Raw genomic sequence first — 22,366 nt, 5'->3', positions numbered from 1 at the left:
CAGACATATTAGGTTAAAGCTTTGGTCAGTCAGTGGGCAAGCAAATGAGAGGATCTCTCAGTTTACACAAAACAGATACATTCCAATGAGAAGAGAAGTTCTAAGGGGACAAACAATATGAAAGAGAGTATCAGATCAAAAAAAAGTCTAATCATCAGTCTCTGGCTAGAACAAGTCTTGATAATCACTCTCAGCCACTAATGCATCTTTTGAAGAAGCAAGGGTCTGAAATGTGATCAAGATGAATCATCGGTGGTTAACTTCTCTAACCACCCAACAATGTGACTTCCCCAAAATGTCAGCACTGCCTTTTCCCAGAGTACTAACATGCAAGACCCCTGCTGTCTCAGATGGGTTCCAGTCTGTGGAGGACGATTAAGGTGCAGGGCACTACTATGGAGAACCCAGAGAAACACCATATGTATCAAAACACCGAGCAACCTTGATGTGTGTTACCGATATTGACAAGAAAGGTGAGGATTCTGGATCTAGCTTCGGGGAAAGTTGGAAAGAGAAAGGAGTATTATCTGTGGGAATGACAGTGGCTCTGCTCCACACAACATAGTCGTCAGTAAGGCCAAGTTGAGTAGACCAAAGAAATGGAACAGCTTCTTCCCCTCAGCCATCAGATTTCTGAATGGATAAGGAACAAACCCATGAACACTACCTCACTATTTTTGCTCTCTTTTTGCACTATTTATTGTTATTTATAGCTTTTATGCTGTATTGTTGCTGCAAAACAACAAATTTCACAACATATGCCATTGATATTAAATCTGATTCTGATACTAGCGGACTGTTCAATAGTCTTACAACAGCAGGATAAAAGCTGTCCTTGACCCTGGTGGTATGTATTTTCAGGCTTATGTATCTTTAGCCCAATGGAAGAGGGGAGAAGAAAGAATATCCAGGGTGGGGAGAGGGGTCTTTGATGATGCTGACTGCTTTCCTAAGACAGTGAGAAGTACAGACAGAATGCTGATCTACAGCCCTCTGAGTGGCAAGATTAAGAGAGGCATGAATAAGCCTGAAAGTGGGATGACTAAAGGAGGGACACTAAGCTTCATAACAAAAATAGCTCTGAAGAGGAATTAATTTTACCAATACAATTATTTGAGTTGTAAAAGATGTTGCTGAGGCAGCATTTGGAATATTGTGTTCAGTTTTGGTCACACCGTTATAGGAAAGATACTATTAAGCTGGAAAGAGTGCAGAGGAGATTTATGAGGATATTATCAAAACTTGAGGGACTGAGTAGGGAGAGTTTACGCAGATTGGGACAGTTTTCACTGGAGTGTAGGGGAAAGAGGGGTGATGTTGTGGAGGAGTATAAAATTATGAGGGACATGCATACAATCTTTTTTCCCAGGATTGGGAAATCATGAACCAGAGGTCATAGGTTTAAGTTGAAAGGGGGGAGATTTAATAGGAACCCGAGGGTTAACTTTTTCACGCAGAGAATGGCCAGTATATGGAATGAGCTGCCGGAGGAAGTTGTAGAGACAAGTAAAATAACAACAGTTAAAAAGAACTTGGACAAGTCCATGGATAGGAGAGGGATATGAGCCAAATGCAGGCAAAAGGGACTAACTCAGAGAGGATGGATTAGTTGTCCTGAAAGACCTGCTTTTGTGCTTTATGACTAATTGGGGAGAGAGCGGGGTGGGGGGAGAGAAAAACTAAAATCACTTGATTGAAGATTGCTTGTCGTGCATTCAGACATAATGGCACAAGTGAAAGTAGATGACAACAATCCAATAAGCAGTATAGAGATATGACTATTGTTGACAGGGTATCATGGTGGCATGGCACTTAGCACAATGCTATCACAGCTTAGGGTGTCAGAGTTCAGGTTCAAACCAGCATCCTCTGTAACGTGACCACGTTCTCCCCATGGAATGCATGGGTTTTCTCTGGGTACTCCAGTTTCCTCCCACAGTCCGCTGACGTACCAGTTGGTAGGTTAATTGGTCATTGTAAATTGTCCCATGATTAGTTTAGGGTTAATTGGGGTTTGCTGGGTGGCATACTTCGAAGAGTCTGTTCCGCACTGTATCTCTGAACAAAAATGTAAATGTTTGCAAAGTGACCGTGTTTGGAAATCGTGTTCCTGGATGCTTTACTTTTAGAAAAAGGAAACATAATAGAACAGGAAGTTAAGTAGTACATATTACTGAACATAGGGAGAATGGAACTGAGGGATGTTGTTTTTGTCCTTGAAACAATTCACACGCAGTGTGTAGTCAGGAAGGCAAATGGCATATTAGCCTTTCTTTGGAGTTTAAAAAGAGGGAAGTTTTATAACAATTTGAGTGTTGTTGAGGCCACACCTGGACACTGCACACAGTTTTGCCCCCTCATGGGCCAGAAATGGAAATATTAACACTGGAGATAGTCCAAAGGAGATGCTACCAGGGAATTGGGGATCTGACACAAAAGAAGAATTGAGGCCTGGGGTAGATCAGCCATGATTATTTTGAACAGTATTGTGGTCTTGAGGGATCAAGTGGTCTACTGCTCCTATATTACCGTGGTGATTTAAGACTTAGTACTGTGCAATGGTGTGGTGCGTGGCCAAGTGGTTAGGGGATTGGACTAGCGATCTGAAGGTCATGGGTTCGAGCCTCGGCCGAGGCAGCGTGTGTGTCCTTGAGCAAGGCATTTAACCACACAATGCTCTAGTCTACCCAGCTGAGAATGGGTACCAGCAAAAATGCTGGGGGTTAACCTCGCGATAGACTGGCGTCTTATCCGGTGGGGGGTGGGGAGTCTCGTACTCTCAGTCACTTAACGCCACAGAAACCAGCATAAGCACCAGCCTGATGGGCCACAGGGCTTGTGATAGACTTTAATCTTTAACTTTACCTGTGAAATGAGTAAAGGTTAATTGATTTTAAGAGGCTATAAGAGTTATTGGAATGTAATTGAATGTTACAAAGATTGGAGATTGGTTCAATCCAAGAGTAGGGACTGAATGAAGTGTGCTTTGAAGGTATGAAACACGAGATGAATTTGGAAAATAGGAATCTATCCTGTCAGGCATGATATTATTAATGTATTGGGTACAAATATATCTCATTTAGGATCAAAATCGCCACAGGAAAGATGGCCTGACTGTGGTTAACAAAGGAAACTAAACATGGGACTAGAGGAACAGAAATGGTTCCTTGTGTTCCCAGAGGAACAGTAAGTCTGAGGCATGGGAAAACCTCAGCATTCAGGAGAGGAGTGGCTAGAAACTGATGGAACAAGGTGAGGTAAAGAAGGTGACCACTACAGGTGGGTTGTTACTGTAGAGAAATCTCCAGGCTGAGATGAACGGTGTAACTGGGGAGATACCAGACAGGAAGGGGAAGGACTTGGCCGATCTGTTCACACATAGAGCAGGCCACAGTCCCTGACGATGGCCGCTGTCATCGTGAGCTGACACATCCTGGTCCAAGCAGCTCTCTGTGCACTGAGCGGCCAGCTGACGAGATCGCTTTAACCATTTCACTGCCATGAGAGTGAATCCAGTGCAGGGTGGGGCCTTTAGCCAGGTTACCAGATCGGCAATGGAGAGGCAGATATTGCGGCCAGTTTTGCTGTCAGTGGTCTGTCACCTAAAATACCGTCCAGTGCTCATGTTAGAGCTGTGCAAGATTTTTACATTGTGAACAACCAGTTGTAGCACTGACTCCCTCTGCTCAGAAATAGATTTATTGTCACTGACGCTTGTGAGGTTTATTGTTTTGTGATTAGCAGGTACAATGCAAGACATTAAAAATTACCATAACAATAGATAAATATTGCATAAGAGGAATAGCAAGTTAGTTTTCATGGACCATTCAGTAATCTGATGGTGGAGGGGAAGAAGTTGTTCCTAAAACATTGAGTGTGGGTCTTCAGGCTTCTGTACCTCCTCCCCGTTAGTAGTAATAGGAAAAGGATATGTCCTGGATGCTTAATGATTGATTCCACCTTCTTAAAGTGTTGCCTCTTGAAGACCTTCTTGCTGGTGGGGATGGTTGTGTCCATGATAGAGATGGATGAGACTGGCAATCTTAAACAAATAAGGAGCACAAAGTGAGATGGTAGGAAACAAGGCTATGAAAGAAAGATATGGGGAAATGCAGAGGAACATTGGGGCCTTTGGGTCTTACCAGTGACAGGACTGGTCAATAAAGTGATTCAAGGGCCACAGTTGTGGAGAAGAATGTCTGTGCAGGAGCTCATACCAGGACTGAGCTCAGCTTGAGCATTGCCTACAGCTCTGGTCACCAGAATGCACCTGGAAGGGTTCAGTGGAAAGTTATACCGAAGGCTGGGGATTTTGGAAATAAAGGAACATTGGATCAGCCTTTTCTTAGAGAACAGCAAGTGCTGGTGAGAAACTTAAGGTGTACAGAGTTTCCATTTACTCTGTTTCCCTCAGATATGACGGTGGTGTTCATGGGCTTTTAGATAGAGAAATAAATATACGATGGAGGGGTTGGGACCAATACAGAGAGAAGGGATTTAGTTTAATTCAGAATCATATTGGGTGCAGACATCATGGACCAAAGGGCCAAGTCCTGTGCCAGGCTCTTCCACGTTCGATGGTCTGTTTCAGCCAACAACAGACAGATCGGACAATGATGTGGGTGTTGAAGTCACTGACTGACAGGGTGGTGCCAGCATGGACAGAGGCCAGCTCATCCCTGCCAACCAAGTTGTCTAGCTGAGCTACTCTTGTTTATTTGCCAGCATTGAGCCAGTAGGTCGGGTAGATAGTGAGAGATGTTGAGTGTTTATATTCAGAGGGTGGGGGTAGGGGTGGTTGAAGTCTGGCACTCTGTGGGAGGAGATAGTGGAAGAAACGACTCAGATGAGTGCCACAGTATTTAGATGAGCTCTTGGAATCCCAAAGCATAGAAAATTCCAGGCCAAGTTTGGATAAAATCATGGAACCTGGAATGGTGTGTGATGGTTAGCACAGACATGATGGGTGAAAGGTCTACTCCTGCACTGTGTGAATCCAAAGCCCTTCATATCTGAGGACAAAAATGTGTTGGATAAACAGCTTGAACAAGGCACTTTGTACATTTGGGCTCACCTGTGTGCATTCCATCCGAGCCCCTCCTGCCTTTCGCTCTTGAATCTGACACTCCCTTCCTACTCATCCATTTGTCCAGCCTGCCCTTACCTGTAAGAAACCTCAGTCCTTTCCTCTAGTAGGTGGTTCTGCATTTTAAGGACCCAGCAGATGTGAAACTAGGTGAAAAATGTGTTTAGGCCTGGTGTTTCTTTTCGTTGGCTGCCCTTTCAACCTTGTTCTTTCTCTCTTGCAGTTGGCTGGTGCTGGGCTGCTTGCAATCACTTTCTGGGCCTGGAATGAAAAGGTAAGCCTCCTGCTGGGTTACTACTCCCAGCTCCCTTGACTCTGAGGTTGAGGGGGAATGCTGCCAGCACAGCAGTTGGCACAGAATCTGTTGGGGTGGGGGAGAAATCAGAGTTTGTGTTTCAGTCGGATGAACATTCTCCAGAACTCGGGGTGAAGCCTGGACATTTACAACACTTTATGGGGGTTGTTGGGCATGGATGCGGGGTCTTCACAGTTTGTAAACACCCCCAATCTCGTGATAATAAAGGGGCAAGATTAATGTGCTGTACTTTTAGTGAAGTGATCAAGCACCTTGTTGACACTCCCTCAGTTCATTACCATTTCTTGCGCGTCTGTTCTTCTCAACAAAGGGAGAAACCTCCCAAACAAAGTTAGCAACCTGTGCAGGAAATCCCCTGCCTCAGTTTGAGTGGATTTCAGAACTCCTCACTTCATCCCAACCCTTCAGACCCCAGTCCATTGTCCTTCTGCTACAGCTGTGATGGACGGAGGAGACGAATGCTCACATTCAGTGGGAACTTGTTCAGACTGAATTACCCTGCACCTAGGATTGATTAACTCGCAGTGTAACTATTTACTGTAATGAATGATTCCTTGGGGCCAGTCAGTGAGGCTCCTGCAGTGAGTGAAGAGTGTGAGTTAGGGTGTGAGTGGGGAGATGCAGGAGTAGTCCGAATAATGGACTGTTCAGCTTTGGTGTGAGCTCTGATTTACACGAGACTGGCTTGTGGCTGATGTCTTTTTCTTTCACTCACAGGGAGTGTTAAACATCCAATCTATCACTGAGCTGAATGGATTTGATCCGGTTTGGGTAATCCTGGTGGTCGGTTTCCTGACCTTCATTCTGGGATTCGCGGGATGCATCGGAGCTCTGCGCGAGAACATCTGCCTCCTAAAGTTTGTGAGTCCTTGCACCGGTGGTTTCAACAAAGATGTGTCGACCTTTTGCGACCTTTCATTTGTTGGCTTGTCGCCACGGCCTTGATCTTGCTATGGTGCTCTACGGGATTCCAGTTTTAATTAATGCTTCTGCTCGTGCTCTATCCTGCCACACTTCCGTCTCTGTCCCCTGACGAAAACTGCCTGGGTGATGCTTTTGCATTTGACAGTCAGCAGCAGTGCAAACAAGGACCTTACTGGGCTGGGTTGCCCTAGATAGATACTTTATTCATCACAAAGGAAATTATGGTGTCACAGTAGCATTACAAATGCACAGATATACAAAAATTAGAAGAAAAGTAAGAAAGAATAAAAAATAAGTTATCTCTGTCGAATGGGAGGTGATCATCACTTCCCGGGCTATAGGTTGACTCATCATAGAGCCTCAAACGTGAGGAAATCTGCAGATGCTGGAATTTCAAGCAACACACATAAAAGTTGCTGATGAACGCAGCAGGCCAGGCAGCATCTCTAGGAAGAGGTACGGTCGACATTTCGGGCGGATACCCTTCATCAGGACTAACTGAAGGAAGAGTGAGTAAGGAATTTGAAAGTGGGAAGGGGAGACGGAGATCCGAAATGATAGGAGAAGACAGGAGGGGGAGGGATGGAGCTAGGAACTGGAAAGTTGATTGGCAAAAGGGATACAAGGCTGGAGAAGGGAGAGGATCACGGGACGGGAGGCCTAGGGAGAAAGAAAGGAGGAGGGGAGACCAGAGGATGGGCAAGGAGAAGTGCTATACATGCCCTTACACTTCCTCCCTCACCACCATTCAGGGCCCCAGACAGTCCTTCCAGGTGAGGCGAAACTCCACCTGTGAGTCGGCTGGGGTGATATACTGTGTCCGGTGCTCCCGGTGCAGCCTTCTATATATTGGCGAGGCTCAATGCAGACTGGGAGATCGTTTCGCTGAACACCTATGCTCTGTCCACCAGAGAAAGCAGGATCACCCAGTGGCCACACATTTTAATTCCATGTCCCATTCCCATTCTGACATGTCTATCCACGGCCTCCTCTACCATAAAGATGAAGCCACATTCAGGTTGGAGGAGCAGCACCTTATATTCCGTCTGGGTAGCCTCCAACCTGATGGCTCTAGCTTCCGGTAATGCCCCACCTCCCCTTCGTACCCCATCCCTTATTTATCTATCTATCTATCTATCTATTTATTTATTATTATTTATTTATTTATTAATTATTGTTATCTATTTTATTCCCCCCTTTTTTCTCTCTCTCTTTTTTCTCCCTCTGTCCCTCTCACTATAACTCCTTGCCTGCTCTCCATCCTCTGGGCTCCCCTCCCCCTTTCCTTTTCCCTAGGCCTCCCATCCCATGATCCTCTCCCTCCTCCAGCCTTGTATCCCTTTTGCCAATCAACCTTCCAGCTCTTAGCTTCATCCCTCTCCCTCCTGTCTTCTCCTATCATTTCGGATCTCCCCCTCCCTCTCCCACTTTCAAATCTCTTACTAACTCTTCTTTCAGTTAGTCCTGACGAAGGGTCTCGGCCTGAAACGTCGACTGTACCTCTTCCTAGAGATGCTGCCTGGCCTGCTGCGTTCCACCAGCAACTTTTCTGTGTGTCATTATAGAGCCTGATGGCCGAGGGCAAGAGTGACCTCATATAGTGCTCTTTGGAGCAGTGCAGAACAAGGGCTGCTGCAGAACAAGGAGAGTGAAGCTCAGGAAAGGGAGCCAACATAAATAGAAAATGCTAGAAGTACTCAGCAGGTCAGCTAACATCTGTAGAGGCAGAAACAGGAAGTGTTTCACAACGTGATCCCCCATCATGTTCCCAATTATTTTCTGTTTAATTTCAAACTTCCAGTTTCTGAAGTTTTTATTTTTGCTGTTCCATTCTTTGTGGTTGTATTCGGGGTTGTGGCAAGGGAAGAGATAGTGTGTTTGGTTTTGGAAGCAGCCAGCGGTGGGGGCATTGGGAGTGGGTGGTGCTGCAAAAGGGGCAGTAATTATTGGCCGAGGACAGAGAAAACAGAATTGGGAAGTGGAACTTGTCACAGAATATAGATGCAGATGATAGTTAAGAAAATAAGTCCTGCATTGATCTTCACAATGCAGCACCTGCTGTAGGTGCAGGACAGATTCACCAGACTGGTTCCTGGAATGCCTGGAGAGTCATGTGGAGGGTCTGAGTAATAAATGCCTCTATGCTGAAGGAATGAGAGATGATATCATGGAAAAATACACTACTGGAGAGGGTTCAACAGCATAAAAGCAGAGCTCAGGAGTCTAGAGTCAGGGTTCAGTGACCAGTTAGCACTGAAAGGAGGAGTACCTTGGAGGTTCAGCTACTCCCTCCAAACAGATTGACTGATTTCTGGATATCAAAGAGATTAGGGGGTTTGGAAGGTCAGGCAAGATCTTGATGAAGAATAGGAGACCACTTCTGTTCTCCCTTATGCTTTAAGCTCAGTGGTGTTTTCTTAGGCTTCATCCAATCACTGAATGACAGCGATAAAAAAGCACTTTCCCTCTGGACTGAGTCTCAGTTATTTGAGTGATCCTCTTGCTGAGTCTTGAGGTGTTATGAGCTGTTTGTGAAATTTGGGATTACTTGATGGAAGTGTTTGGGGTGGACTGTTCCAGATCTAATCCAACTTGAGAACCCCACTGCATGACAGCTTGTTATCAGTGGTGAGAAACCAGCCTCTGGTGCAAATTACCATCAGTAAGGCATGATAATCATGTAGCTAAGATGCACAACACAGCAACAGACCATTTAGTCAAAGCACCTGGACTACTCGTCTTGAATGCCAAGTGACTGAACACTCTTGATCAACCTAGACTACTGTTCACAGATTTCATTTGAGCAGAAACCTACTGCGCCTTTGGAGTTCAAGTCTGGATTTGATTTTGTAGGTAGTTTTTAGATTGGGAAATGTGTCAAACGTGTTCAGGAAAGCTTCCTTAGTCAGTATATAAAACTAGAGGGAGTGCGATACTAGATCTCTTATCAGGGAATGAGACAGGGCATATGACAGAAGTTTGTGTAGTGGAGCACTTTGCATCTAGTGATCATAATGCCATTAGTTTCAATGTAATTATAGAAAAGGATAGATCTGGTCCATGGGTTGATATTCTAAATTGGAGAAGAGCCAATTTTGATGGTATCAGAATGAATCTGGCAAGTGTGGATTGAGACTGGCTATTTTCTGGCAAAGGTATAGTTGGTAAATGGGAGGCCTTCAAAAGTAAAATTTTGAGAGTACAGAGAGTATAAGTTCCTGTCAGAATAAAAGGCAAGGATAACAGGTTTATGGAACATTGGTTTTCAAGAGATATTGAGGCCTTCATTAAGAAAAAGAAGGAGGTGCTTAGCAGGTATAGACAGGCAGGAAGAAATGAGGTACTTGAGGTGCAAAAGAAATGCAAGAGAACATTTAAGAATGAAATCAGGAGGATTAAAGGTGATATGAGTTTGCTCTAGCAGGCAAGGTAAAAGAGAATCCCAAGGGTTTCTACAAATATATTAGGAGCAAAAGGATAGCAAAAGATAAAATTGGCCCTGTGGAAGAACAGAGTGGTGATCTATTTGGATAGACAGGGACTGAATGGGGATAGTCAACATGGCTTTGTGTGTGGTAAGTTGTGTCTAACCAATCTCATCGGTTTTTCAAAGAAGTTACCAGTAAAGTTGATGAAGGCAAGGCAGTGGATGTTGTCTACATGGACTTTAGCAAGGTCTTTGACAAGGTTGCACAGGGGAAGTTGATCAAGAGTGTTCAGTCACTTGGCATTCAAGCTGAGATGGTAAATTGGATTAGACAATGGCTTCACGGAAGAAGCCAGAGAGTGGTTGTAGATGATTGTCTATCTGACCGGAGACCTGTGCCACAGGGATTAGTGCTGAGTCTGTTGTTGTTTGTCATCTACTTCAATGATCTGGATGATGATGTGGTAAACTGGATCAGCAAATGTGTGGATGGCACCAAGACGGGGGGTGTAGTGGACGGCAAGGAAGACTTTCAAACCTTCAGGGATTTGCACCAGCAGGGAAAATGTGCTGAAAAAAGCCAGATGGAATCTAATGCTGACAAGTGTGAGGTGTTTCAGTTAGGGAGGACCAACCAGGGGAGGTTTTACATGGTGAGTGGTAGGGTATTGAGATTGCAGTGAAACATTGGGATCTGGGAAGACGGGCCTACAATTCCTTGAAAATGGTATCACAGGTAGCTAGGGTCGTAAAGAATGATTTTGGCATGTTGGCCTTCATAAATCAAAGTATTGAGTACAGGAGTTGGGATGTTGTGTTCAAATTGTGTAAGATGCTGTGGCTTAATTTGGAGTATTATGTGCGGTTTTGGTCATCCACCTACAGGAAAGATGTAAGTAAGTTTTAGAGTGCAGGGAAAATTTACAAAGATGCTGCCAGGATTTGAGGAGCTGAGATATAGGGAGAGGTTGAGTAGGTTTGGTCTTTATTCCATAGAATGTCAAAGACTGAGGGAAGATTTGATAGAGGTGTACAAAATTAGGATGGGGGTAGAGACCGGGTAAATATAAGCAGGTTTTTTCCACTGAGATTGGGTGAGATTAGAATTAGAGGTCATGGGTTAAAGGGTGAAAGGTGATATATTTAAGGGGAACATGAGGGGGGATCTTTTCTCTAAGATTGTGGAATGAGCAGCCAGTGGAAGTGGTGGGTGTGGTGTTGATTTCAACACTTAAGTGAAATTTGGATAGGTACATGGATGGGAGAGGTATGGAGGGCCATGATCTGTTGCAAATCGATGGGACTAGACAGATTAATGGTTTGACACAGACTAAGTGGGCTTAAGGCCTGTTTATGTGCTGTAGTGTTGTATGGCTCTGACTCTGGAGATCATCATGAGGTATGCCTATAAAAATGTGGTTTTTATCTGCCCTCTTACCCTACAGTGTTCCTCCAGGGGCTCTCAGAATTAAACCAGCTTGTTCATCCAGAGCAACAGGAATTTGATTTGAATGAATATGTGTGTGTTTTCATGGAAGGATGAAAATGAGCAAGGCTTCGAATTTGGTCTCTGTCATTGTTAGTGTAAGTGTGAAGGCAATCTAAAAATGAGGCATTGATTCTCCAACATCAGTGGAAGGAGAGAGCAAAGGCTGGTTGAGTTGAATAGTTCAGTATTTGGTTGCTCACACAAGAGTGTGTGAGCCAAAGGCATGAGAAAATGGGGAAGCTTCATGTGTTTGAGACAAGAGACTAAAGATCAGTAATTTATTGATAGGATGGAGAGAAATAAAGTTTGCAGTGAGCAGCTGATTGTTCTCTGGAATTGGTTCTAACTGGGCCCATTCTGGGGATTGTGTTTGCAGTTCTCATTAATCATTGGAGCAATCTTCACTTTGGAGCTGGTGGCTGGAATCCTCGCCTTCGTGTTTCAAGACTGGGTGAAGGAACAGGTGCAGAATTTTGTCCGAGACAATATTGGAGTGTACCGCGATGACATAGATCTGCAGAACCTCATCGATGCAGTTCAGAAATACGTATGTACTGTATTCTTCTTCTTTCATTCCTGGCTGAGGAACGCACCTTTGTCAGCATGGTTGAGCTAGGCTGAAGGGCCCACCTCCACGTTGTATCATTCTACAACTCTCCAGGACAATTGGTTATTTGCATTCCTGCACCTGCATGTCCCATCTCACTGGTATAAGCACAACCTAGGATCCTTTGAACAAATATACTATCTAATCTCTCACTGTTTAATTTTGCTTTTATCTTTTGTGGACTAAAATAAGTTAACTGAAGATAGGTTTCCTGACATGCTTTTATAGATTTGTAGAGAATCTGATGTAGAGTACAGCATGAAACAGGCCCTTCATCCCAGTTTGTCCGTGCTGACCAAGGTGAAAGTCCCATTTGCTTTCATTTGGCATACATCCCTCTAAATCTTTTCTATCTATGTACTTATTGAAATGTCTTTTAAATGTTGTAATTGTATCCCCTCCCACCACTTCTTCTGTCAGGTCATTCCATGTTTTTATAACCCTCTGTGCGAAGAATTCTCCCCTTAGGTCCTTTATAAATCTTTCCCCTCTTATCTTGAATCTTTGCCATCTAATTTTAGACTACTCTGGAGAAAGAAGTTGTTACCAGGCACCCTATCTATAGCCTTCATGATTTAATAAACCAATAAAAGGTCACCCCGCAATCTCCTGCGCTCCAGAGAACACGATCCCAGCGTATCCAGTCTCTCGTTATAACTCCAGCCCTCCCGTCCTGGCAACGTCCTCGTGAATCTTTTTTGCAGCCTCTCGATTCAGTGACATCCTTCCTGTAGCTGGGTGACTAGAGCTACACACAATACTCCAAATGTGGTTTAATCAATGTTTTTGACGAAGGCAAGCATTCTGAACATTTTCCTCACCACCTCCTCTACCTGCATCGCCGCTTCAGGAAAAGTGTGCTTCAGTACGTTACAGAGGTGTTATAGGTCTCCCTGTTCTATAACACCCCCCTGGGCTCTACCACTTGCTGTATGTGCTGCCCTGGTTTAACTTCCCAAAATACTTCACTTCACACTTAACCGGAAATAAGTTCCTTCTGCTATTCCTTTGCCCACTTTCCCAGTTGATCTAAATCTTTAGACAACTTTCTTATTCTCCACTCTACTACTAGTTTAGGTGTCAATCTCAAATGTACTAATTTACAATCTCAAATGTACCACCTTAATTCTCATCTATATCCTTAATATATGTGACAAACACTATGGGACCTAGCACGGATCCCTGTGGCACACCACTGGTCACAGGCCTCCAGTGTGAATAACTACTCTTCATTGACACCCTCTGACTTCTTCCACCAGGCAAATATTGTATCCAGTTGACCAGCTCACCCACGTCCTGTGTGATCTGAACTTCCAGGCTTGTCTACTACGGGGGATCTTTTGAAAGTCCATGTTGACATTATCTCCTGCCCTGCCCTTGATATTCCTTTTGGTCTCCTCTTCAAAAATACTCTGTCAAATTTGTGAAGAATGACTTCTCCATGTGCCAAGCCATGCTGACGATCTTTAATCAGTCCTTGCCTTTCTAAATGCAAATAAGTACCAGAATCCTCCCCATTATGATATCTTCTACTGATGTTAGGCTCACCGGCCTGTGATTCACTTGCTTGTCCGTGCAGCCCTTCTTAAATAAAGGGACAGTATTAATCCCCCCTCTTCTGGAACCTGACCTGCAGCTCATAATGATACAAAATCTCTCCAGCAATGTCCTTTCTTGTTTCCCACAACTTCCTAGGAGACAGCTGGTCGGGCTCTTGGGATTTATCCACCTTCAGGCACATCAGCAGGAGGAAATCTGCAGATGCTCTTTTCCTAGACGCTGCCTGGCCTGTTGAGTTCCTCCAGCATTTTGTGTGTGTTGTTGAGCCACATAAATACCCCTCTTTCATAATGTTGATATGTTCCAGGACATCCCTGTTGTTCTCACCAGTAACTATGACATTCTCCACAGTAAGTACAGATGAGAAATATTCATTTAACACCTCACCCATACACAGGCACCACACTTGTCCTGAGGGGATCAACAATATCCCTAGTTATTCTTTTCATTGCAATGTACTTGTAGGATCCCTTAGGATTATTCTTTACCTTTTCTTCCAAGATATCTTGAAGACAGGTGGCAGATCAACTGATGATCCCACTGGTGATAGCACAGGACAGTTAACGTCTTAGTCCAAGTATATTTTCAATTCTTTTTTAGAACATAGAAATCTATAGCACATTACAGGCCCTTCAGCCCACAATGTTGTGCTGACCATATAACCTACTCTAGAAACTGCTTAGAATTTCCCTAGTGTCTAGCCCTCTATTTTCCTAAGCTCCGTGTACCAATCAGTACGTCTTCGGACGGTGGGAGAGAACTGGAGCACCTGGAGGAAACCCACACAGTCACGGGGAGAACGTACAAACTCCTTACAGGCAGCAGGGGGAATTGAACCCAGGTCACCTGTACTGTAAAGCGTTGTGCTAACCATTACACTACCATGCCACCCCTAATGACTCCTCCTTGCCTTTTTAATTTGGCTCTGGGCACTGCTCTGAAATACCCTTGCAGCGATGTCTTGAAACTGGGATGACTGACAACAAGAACCATCTTCCTTTGTGCAAGGTTTGACTCTATCTCTGATGCCATCATGTTCAGCTTCACCTTAATGTCTCACTCACCCAAATGCTGCCTTCTTTTCAAGGGTAGCCAATCTCACCTCACTGGCAAAATTCTAATCAGTAACCAAAGCACTGATGAGGTCAGATCAAATGTTATGGTGTTTCCTTTAATTCCAGATACTGTAATGTTGTCGAACAACTCTTTGCATGAGATTTTATCAAAAGTTTTCTGAAAACACATCATCTATTTCCCTGTTATCTATTTTACAGGTCACATCTTCAAAGAAGTTCTGTAAAATAGATGAAGGGAAACTAGTGGATGTGTTGGCCACACATCTTTCCCCTTTCAAAAATCCATCTTGATTCTGCTCCCTCCCATCATCCTATTCAGTTATGACATCTTTCCTGACAACATGTCAGTCCATGGCCTCCTATACCGCCATAATGGGGCCATGCTCAGGTTAGAGGAGCAACACCTTATATCCCTTCTGGCTAGCCTCCAACCTGATTTCTTGAACTTCTGCTAATTGTCCCCCCTTCACCATTCCCCATTCCCATTTCCCTCTCTCACTTTATCTCCTTACCTGCCCATCACCTCCCTCTGGTGTTCTTCCCCCTTCCTTTTCTTCCATGGCCTTTAGTCCTCTCCTGTTAGATCCCACCCCACCCCACCACAGCCCCCGGCCCTTCATCTCTTTCACCAATCGACTTCCCAACTCTTTGTTTATGACATCTTTCTTTATTGGTTCCAACATGTACCCTATCACAGATTTTAGGCTAAAAGACTGATGATTCCCTGTTTTCTCCCCCCCTCCCCATTTTTCTTCAATATTAAGTCATATTTGCAGGATTGCTTCCACAACATGTAGAGTTTTAGAAGTAGATAAACAGAGCATTAAGTCTCCTGAATCATTGCTTTCATCTCTGGTGTGCAGATCATTGAGTCCTGGGGATTTATTAACATCTTAGTCCCAATATCTCCTCTTGTATGTTTTTTACTAATTTGCCTTAGTTCCGTAGTGTTTCAGACCTCCTCCTGTTCCCTCACCACCCCTCTCTCCAACGCTCTACCCTCTCTGAACTCCTGTTACCAGGACTGTTCTTCAAAGCTGCATTTCAGTCATACCACAATAGCACACCCTCTCACACCATGCCCTCATTTGTCATTGTTACTTCCGGAACTGCTTGACTTGAAGCACAAAAACAACTGAGAACTACAGACTTCATTTCCCGTTTCCCAATTTCTGTTTCCTGTGCCTTGCCAATTCTTTCAAGTCTTATTCTCTAATTCCCGGCGATGTCAGATTCATGAGATCCTCATTCAGCTGAAGTTACGTGTCTGTTTACTGACCTGTCTAACTGCTCTGTTACCTTCACCCGTCCTGCCTGCATTTCCTCTGGACCCTGTATGTTTCCCTAATGTAGTCACATTCCCTTTCAGATGCAGTGTTGTGGAGCTGGTGGTCCTAATGACTGGGACAACAATCCTTACTTCAACTGTTCTCAGGAGAATACCAGCCGGGAACGATGTGGTGTTCCCTTTTCCTGCTGTATGCCGGACCCTGCAGTAAGTAGTGGGAACAGTTATCGTCCTTGTTGTAACAATCAGAGAGCAGACTCAAAGCGAAGGTAAGGGGAATAAGTTAGATGGACAAGGGGACTACAGGGCATGTTTGACAGTATGGAGAACGTTATTCTTATCAGAATGATTCCAGAGATTTTGAAAATAATAGTGGGTAGTGGAAATCATTCCATTTAAAGGAGAGGCACAGAATTACAGAAGAGGAGGTACTTCCTGTCTTGAGGCAAATTCAGGTGGCTTGACAAGGTGTTCCCCTCGAACCTTGTAGGAGGCTGATGCAGAAATTGCAGGGGCCCTGGCAAAGGTATTTAAAATGACCTTAGCCACAGGCAAGGTTCTGGAGGACTGGAGGATAACTGATGTTTCGTTGTCCAAGAAAGACTCTAAGAATAAGCTTGGAGATTATAGGCCAGTGAGCCTGATGGCCAGTGGATAAATTATTAGAAGGTACTCTAAGGGACAGAATAAAGAGGTATTTGGATAGACAGGGACTGATTAGGGATAGTCAACATGGCTTTGGGTGTGTTCAGTCATATCTAACCAATCTTACAGAGTTTTTTGAGGTGATTACCAGGAACGTTGATGAAAAAAGTCAGTGGACACTGTCTGCATGGACTTCAGCGAGGCCTTTGACAAAGTCCTATATGAGAGGCTGGTCAAGAAAGTTGAGTCACTTGGCATTCAGAATGAAGTAGTAAATTGGATTTAACATTGTCTTTGTGTGTGAAGACAGAGAGTGATAATAGATGGTTGCTTCTCTGACTGGAGGCCTGTGACTAGTGGTGTGCCGCAGGGATTGGTGTTGGGTCCATTGTTGTTTATCATCTATGTTAGTTATTTGGATAATAAAACCGGGGGAAAGGTTGACCTTATTCCCTGAAGCGTAAGAGAATGAGAGTCGCTTTATTAGTGGTATAGAGAAGCAGGCATTTTCCAGTGAGACTGAGTGATGCTAGAGTTAGAGGTCATAGGTTAAAGAGTGAAAGGAAAAGTATTCTAAGGGAACGTGAGGGGGAACTTCTTCATTCAGAGGGTGGAGAGAACGTGGAACGAGCTGCCAGTGGAAGTGGTGGATGCAGGTTGAATTTCAAAGGAAGTTTGGATAAGTACATGGATGGGAGGGGTGGGGAGGGCAATGGGACTAGGCTGAATAATAGTTCAGCCTGGACTAGATGGGCTGAGGGGCCTGTTTTACTGTCGTATTACTCTATGACTAAAGAAAGTACAAAAGATACCTTGAGAAACCAGGACTCCATGAAGAAACTCTTAACGTGAGAGGTTATGAGCAGAGCTTCTCCAGCCACTCATTTCTGTAAGTTGAGTGGCCAGTCCTGACTCTAATTTGACAGCTACTGTCCCCAAGGAGTTTCTGTCCCACCTCTTTCTACCGTTTAAACAGTCCTCTGTCCAGCTGACACTTCCTAGTCTCCCGAGCTCTGCTTGTACTTGAGAACCTTCTCCCTAATCAAGTATCTGTGGAAATCCACTTCTCACTGCACACAAATGGCTCCTCCATGGAGAGAGTTAGGAGCAATCAAGTTCCTGGTGGTGCACATAATGGACAATCTCACCTGGTCCCTCAAAACCACTCCTTTTGTCAAGGAAGCACTGTAGCGTCTCCACTTCCTGAGGAGATTGAGGTGAGTGAGGCACACTCCCGCCCCCCCCCCACAACAATTTTAAACAATTTTTACAGGAGCACCATTGGGAGTATCCTGACCAGCTGCATCACCATCTGGTAGGGGAATTGCAAGGCATCTGACCACAAGTCCCTACAAAGGATTGCAAGGTCTGCTGAGAGTATCATCAGCATATCTCTTCCAGCCGTGAGGAATATTTATCAGGAGCGCTGTGTATGCAGAGCCCATCTGTCCAATAATTTCCATCAGGCAGGAGGTACTGTAGCATTAGGACTAGGGCTGTTAGGTTGGGAAACAGCTTCATCCCCCAGGCCATGAGACTACGGAACTGCCAGCTACCACCCAGATCTCATCACGTACGAAGCGTCAATAGCACTTTACTATTTACCTTCTAACTTGTGTTATAAATGCACCTGTGGTATTATTACTTGTGTGATGTGTGTGAGTTATCTGTACTGTGCACCTTGGCCCGGAGGAACGTTGTTTCATTTTGTGGTTTACATGTGTACGGTTGAATAACTGTAAATTTGAACTTGATATACCAAAGTCACTGGATTCTCCCTCATCCATTCCGCTGGTTAAGTCCTCAAGGGAAAAAAGCTAATAGGCTTGTCAAAAACCATTTTCTTTTTATAAATTGAAAATCAAAAACTGCAGATGCTAGAAATTTGAAATTAAACAGACAATGCTGAAACAGGTCAGGCAGCATGTTACCTGTTTTTACGCAATGTTTTCATTTCTTCCCTTGTGTTAGACCATGTTGACTCTGCCTGTACACGGTGACTGTCTATGTCCGTGTTACCTAAAGGAAGTGAAGTAACGCATGGAACTATAGACCAGTTAGTCTACTACTGTTAACGAAATAATGATGCATATGGGAAAATAATTCACAGGTACCTTGTCTAATGCTGTCTCACTAGTGCAAGTTCATTACAGCACTCCAGTCTAAGCACTTGTTGTGACTGAACAAGGTCACCAGGGAGACACAGCTGATAGATATAAACGTCATAAAAGTCTTTATTTGGGCCACACTTAAGCTGTGGAGTCATGAGGGGGGGGGGAGGGGAAAGAGAGAGACAGCCTCCCTGACTCAACAGTCCAGCACATTTTTGTGTCTTCAAGAATAAAGGTCACAGGACAATTTCTACAGTTTCAATGTCCTCATAATGCTTCTTCTGAGTTAAATGTAGTTTTCAAATGCCTGGATCTTCCTACCAACACACCCAAAATAACTGTGGTCTCTGAATTCTATTCATGCATTAGGGTTGCGTTCATCCATACGCAGACATATACCAGTAAGCGGGTGGTTCCTGGTCTGCAGTTTACTATTATGAGCTGCATTTTGAATTCAATCCACAATCCATATTCAGCTATGAAAATTAGTTACTGAAGTTAATATTTTCTAGGTACCCTAACTCCAGAATATGCCCTAACACGCTCACAGTACTTACAGTACTTCGTAAGATATTTAGGATTTGATTGGAATCCAGGTTAAAATGATCTCACTGCCACATGGTTTAGAAGCAATGTGGAGAGACTGCGTTGTGGGCCTGGTGTTGGTTGGATGGGTGGGGAAAGTGGAGCAGCCAGTCGGTGCTGAGGGAAGGGAAACAGAACTTCACCCTGGTTGCTACAGTGGACGTGGCCATCACTGTGCAAGCCCCCACCATCTCTCACATAACCTGCTCATGTTCTCTGTCCCCTTCTCTACTTGACTCGGCGGCTTTCCCATCCCAGAGTTCTCTGAGGCAGCAGATCCAGTGGTTCCTGTAGCTGGATGTACAACCCTGTCAAGGAGAGTACACACAGAATAGATAGAGTGCACCAAGGGATCAGCAGATTAATTCCAGGTTTGTGTGAGGAAGAGAGATTAAGCAGACTGGGCCCATACTGAAAATCAGAAAACTGTAGATATTGGAAATCTGAATTAAAAACAGAAAATCCTGGAAACACGGCAGATCAGAGTGAATACATAGAAAGAAAAAGAGAGTTAATATTTCAAATCAAAGACTCTTTATCAGAATCAGGAGAGAGAGGATCTGAGTTTGTTTTAAAGTTACAGAGAAGGTGGGGGAGGAAGGGCTGGAACTAGGGTAGGGCAAGACCATGATTGTAACAGTGATAAGTTGTAGATGGGTTCATCGCATTGGTTAGAGAGAGGAAGAACACAAAGGAAGATAGAGGTTATGAAATGTTTAACTGTGGGTTCAGGCTGTGTGACTTGAGAAGGAAAACTGAGCGGATATCACATGAGAGGTGATGCAGGAATGCAGGAATGACTGGTTCTGAGTCAGATAGAGAAGGTACATTACCTGAAGTTGTAGAACTCACTATTGAGACTGGAAGGCTGCACGTGCTCAGGCAGGAGAAGGTGTGTTGTTTGTCATTGTAACTGTGCAGGAGGACAGACAGATAGGTCATGGTGGGAGTGGGGTGGCAGCAAAGGGAAGCTGAGGGTCAGGCTGTGGACCAAAGCAATGCCCTCTCTGCACCAGGGTTCTCCAGGGTGGGCAGGATCGTGGTCTCCTTTGGCCAGGGTGTTCAGAACCAAAGGTCTCGGTGTTAGAAATGTGGTTGACAGTGATAGTGCTAAACAAAGCTGTTGTCACACAGTTCAGTCCTGACATCTGGACAGTGGGGAGTCTGTCTGTCTTCTGTGGACGTATAGCTGATAGACTAACTGACCACTGTTGGTTGCCCCAGTCAGCAGGTGGATGGTAGAACCTTGGGGGAGCTGATGGAAATGTGGAGTGAATAACGTAGAAATGGTGTGAATGAGCATTTGATGAACTGTGTGCAGAGTCAGGGACTGACAGTTGCTGAGTCTGTTCAAGAAAGAAACTGATTTTTAACCATTAGTTAATTTAAATATTAAATAGGGTTGGGATAGGAAAGCAGGAAGATGGAACTCGTATAAAAGAATCAGCCATGGAATGTCTCAGCAAGTGCAGGAGGCTGAATGGCCCTTTCCTGTGTCTATTTTTCACGGATATGTGTTCTTTGGCAGTGATGCAAGCTGACCAGTCTCCAGCTCTCTGTTTTCCCCTGCTTTCCTGAATACTCCCAGTCACCACCTTTCAATATCCTGTGCCCGTTCCAGAATCAGGAGAGTTTTAGTGGATCATTGTTAAAGCATTTGTTGTCTCCACCGCCCTCTATTTAAGATACTAGTATTCAAGAACAGTAGGTTTATCCCTTTAATTTCCTCCAGAGATTGTAATTTCCACAGAGGTTGTCTCCCAGATCTTGCTGCATAAATCCAGGGATTAGTGCTCCCAGGATAGGAAGGGGCCCTATCTCCGTGAGAGTCAGCACCTTTGGATGAGGGGAGACCCGCCCCCAGGGAAGGATTGCCACTGGGGGCCGCAGGGAGTGTACTTCATCAGATAGGGGCATCACCATCTCTGCAGGAACGTGTGTGTACCTTCTCATCTTGAGGGTTGTGGAGTCACACAGATTGGAAAAGAGCATTTCATCCCAACTCGTCTCCTCTGACAGTGTTGTCTAATGAGCTATTGTATCCCTGTTACAGAAAATGTCCAGTTTGCCAACTCTCTCCGACTTTGTGGTTTTGGACATGAGTTGAACCCCAGGTACCTCTAAATTCCAATACCTTTCAGGCAGCGTTCCTGCGTAAAAAGGATAATTAATCTCCCCTCTGCTCCTCCTTCCTATCATACAATCCTCCTTTTTCTGGAGTCCTCTGATAAGGAAAACAGGTTTAAATTAAATTTCCCCTTTTTTCCAAAAATAAGTACCAGTCCAGCAATTCCCCTCCAGACTTCAGCTTACAGTCTCATAAAGCTGATACACAAGAGGTTCTGCAAATGCTGGAAATCTGGAACCACACACACAAAATGGTAGAGTAACTCAGCAGGTCAGGCAGCATCTATGGAGAGGAATAAACAGTCAACATTTCAGCCGCGGCCCTTCATCAGGTCTGGAAAGGAAGGTGGCAGAAGCTAGAGCAAGAGGGTCGTGAGAAGGGAAGGAGTACAAGCCGGCTAGTGAGACCAGGTAAGGGAAGGGGGAAGGTGGGTGGGAGTGGGGAGGGGGAATAAGGAAGAAGCTGGGAGTTGACAGGCGGAAGAGGTAAAGAGCTGAAGAGGAAAGAATCTGATAGGAGGGGGCTGTGGACCATGGAAGAATGGGAAGGAGGAGGGGAACCAGAGGGAAGAGGTGACATGTAGAGAAGGGATGAGAGGGTTAAAATAGGGAAATAGAAAAAGAAAGGGGGAGGGGGAAGAAATTGCCAGGAGTTAGGAAAATTGATGTACATACCACTATGTTTGAGGCAATCCTGATGGGAATATGAGGGGTTGTTCCTCCAGTCTCGTTGTGGCAGCAGAGGCCTGACTGGTCAGATTGAGAATGGCAGCTCAAACTGAAATGGCAGCCTCCGGGAAATCTTGCCTTTGGTGGTGAATGGAGCAGAGGTACTCAGTGAAGCAGTGCTCTGATCTACAATGGGTCTCACTGACGTAGAGGAGGCCACACCGGGAGCACCAGATACAGTAGATGACCGCAAAGGAATTGCAGGTGAAGTGTCAACTCACCTGTGCCGTGCAAGTTGTTGGAGCTACACTCATCCAGCCAACCACAGGGGTTCCACAGCATTTTTGAAACAGGAGAATTGTCACATTTTTTTAATAAGTATGGACCTGAGCCCAGCAAGTTCACATTAGCATCATCTATTAATGTCTTGAGCTTAGCTTTACAAGTAGCTGAAGG

The 22,366-nt window shown here is 44.7% G+C and overlaps 1 protein-coding gene across 1 annotated transcript in view; it reads left to right on the top strand.

Annotated features, from left to right (window-relative positions):
- Positions 1 to 22,366, top strand: part of LOC140212016 (tetraspanin-14-like) — a 56,893-nt gene that overhangs the window by 17,971 nt on the left and 16,556 nt on the right. The window contains exons 2-5 of the mRNA XM_072282377.1: positions 5,310 to 5,360; positions 6,120 to 6,263; positions 11,619 to 11,789; positions 15,855 to 15,980. Of these exons, the coding sequence (XP_072138478.1) occupies positions 5,310 to 5,360; positions 6,120 to 6,263; positions 11,619 to 11,789; positions 15,855 to 15,980 (492 nt within the window). The remainder of the gene's footprint in view (positions 1 to 5,309; positions 5,361 to 6,119; positions 6,264 to 11,618; positions 11,790 to 15,854; positions 15,981 to 22,366) is intronic.

Source organism: Mobula birostris, chromosome 18 (assembly GCF_030028105.1).
Source record: "Mobula birostris isolate sMobBir1 chromosome 18, sMobBir1.hap1, whole genome shotgun sequence".
Lineage (NCBI taxonomy): Eukaryota > Metazoa > Chordata > Chondrichthyes > Myliobatiformes > Myliobatidae > Mobula > Mobula birostris.
The sequence above is the reverse complement of the archived record's forward strand: the minus strand, read 5'-3'. Positions and strand labels throughout refer to the sequence as shown.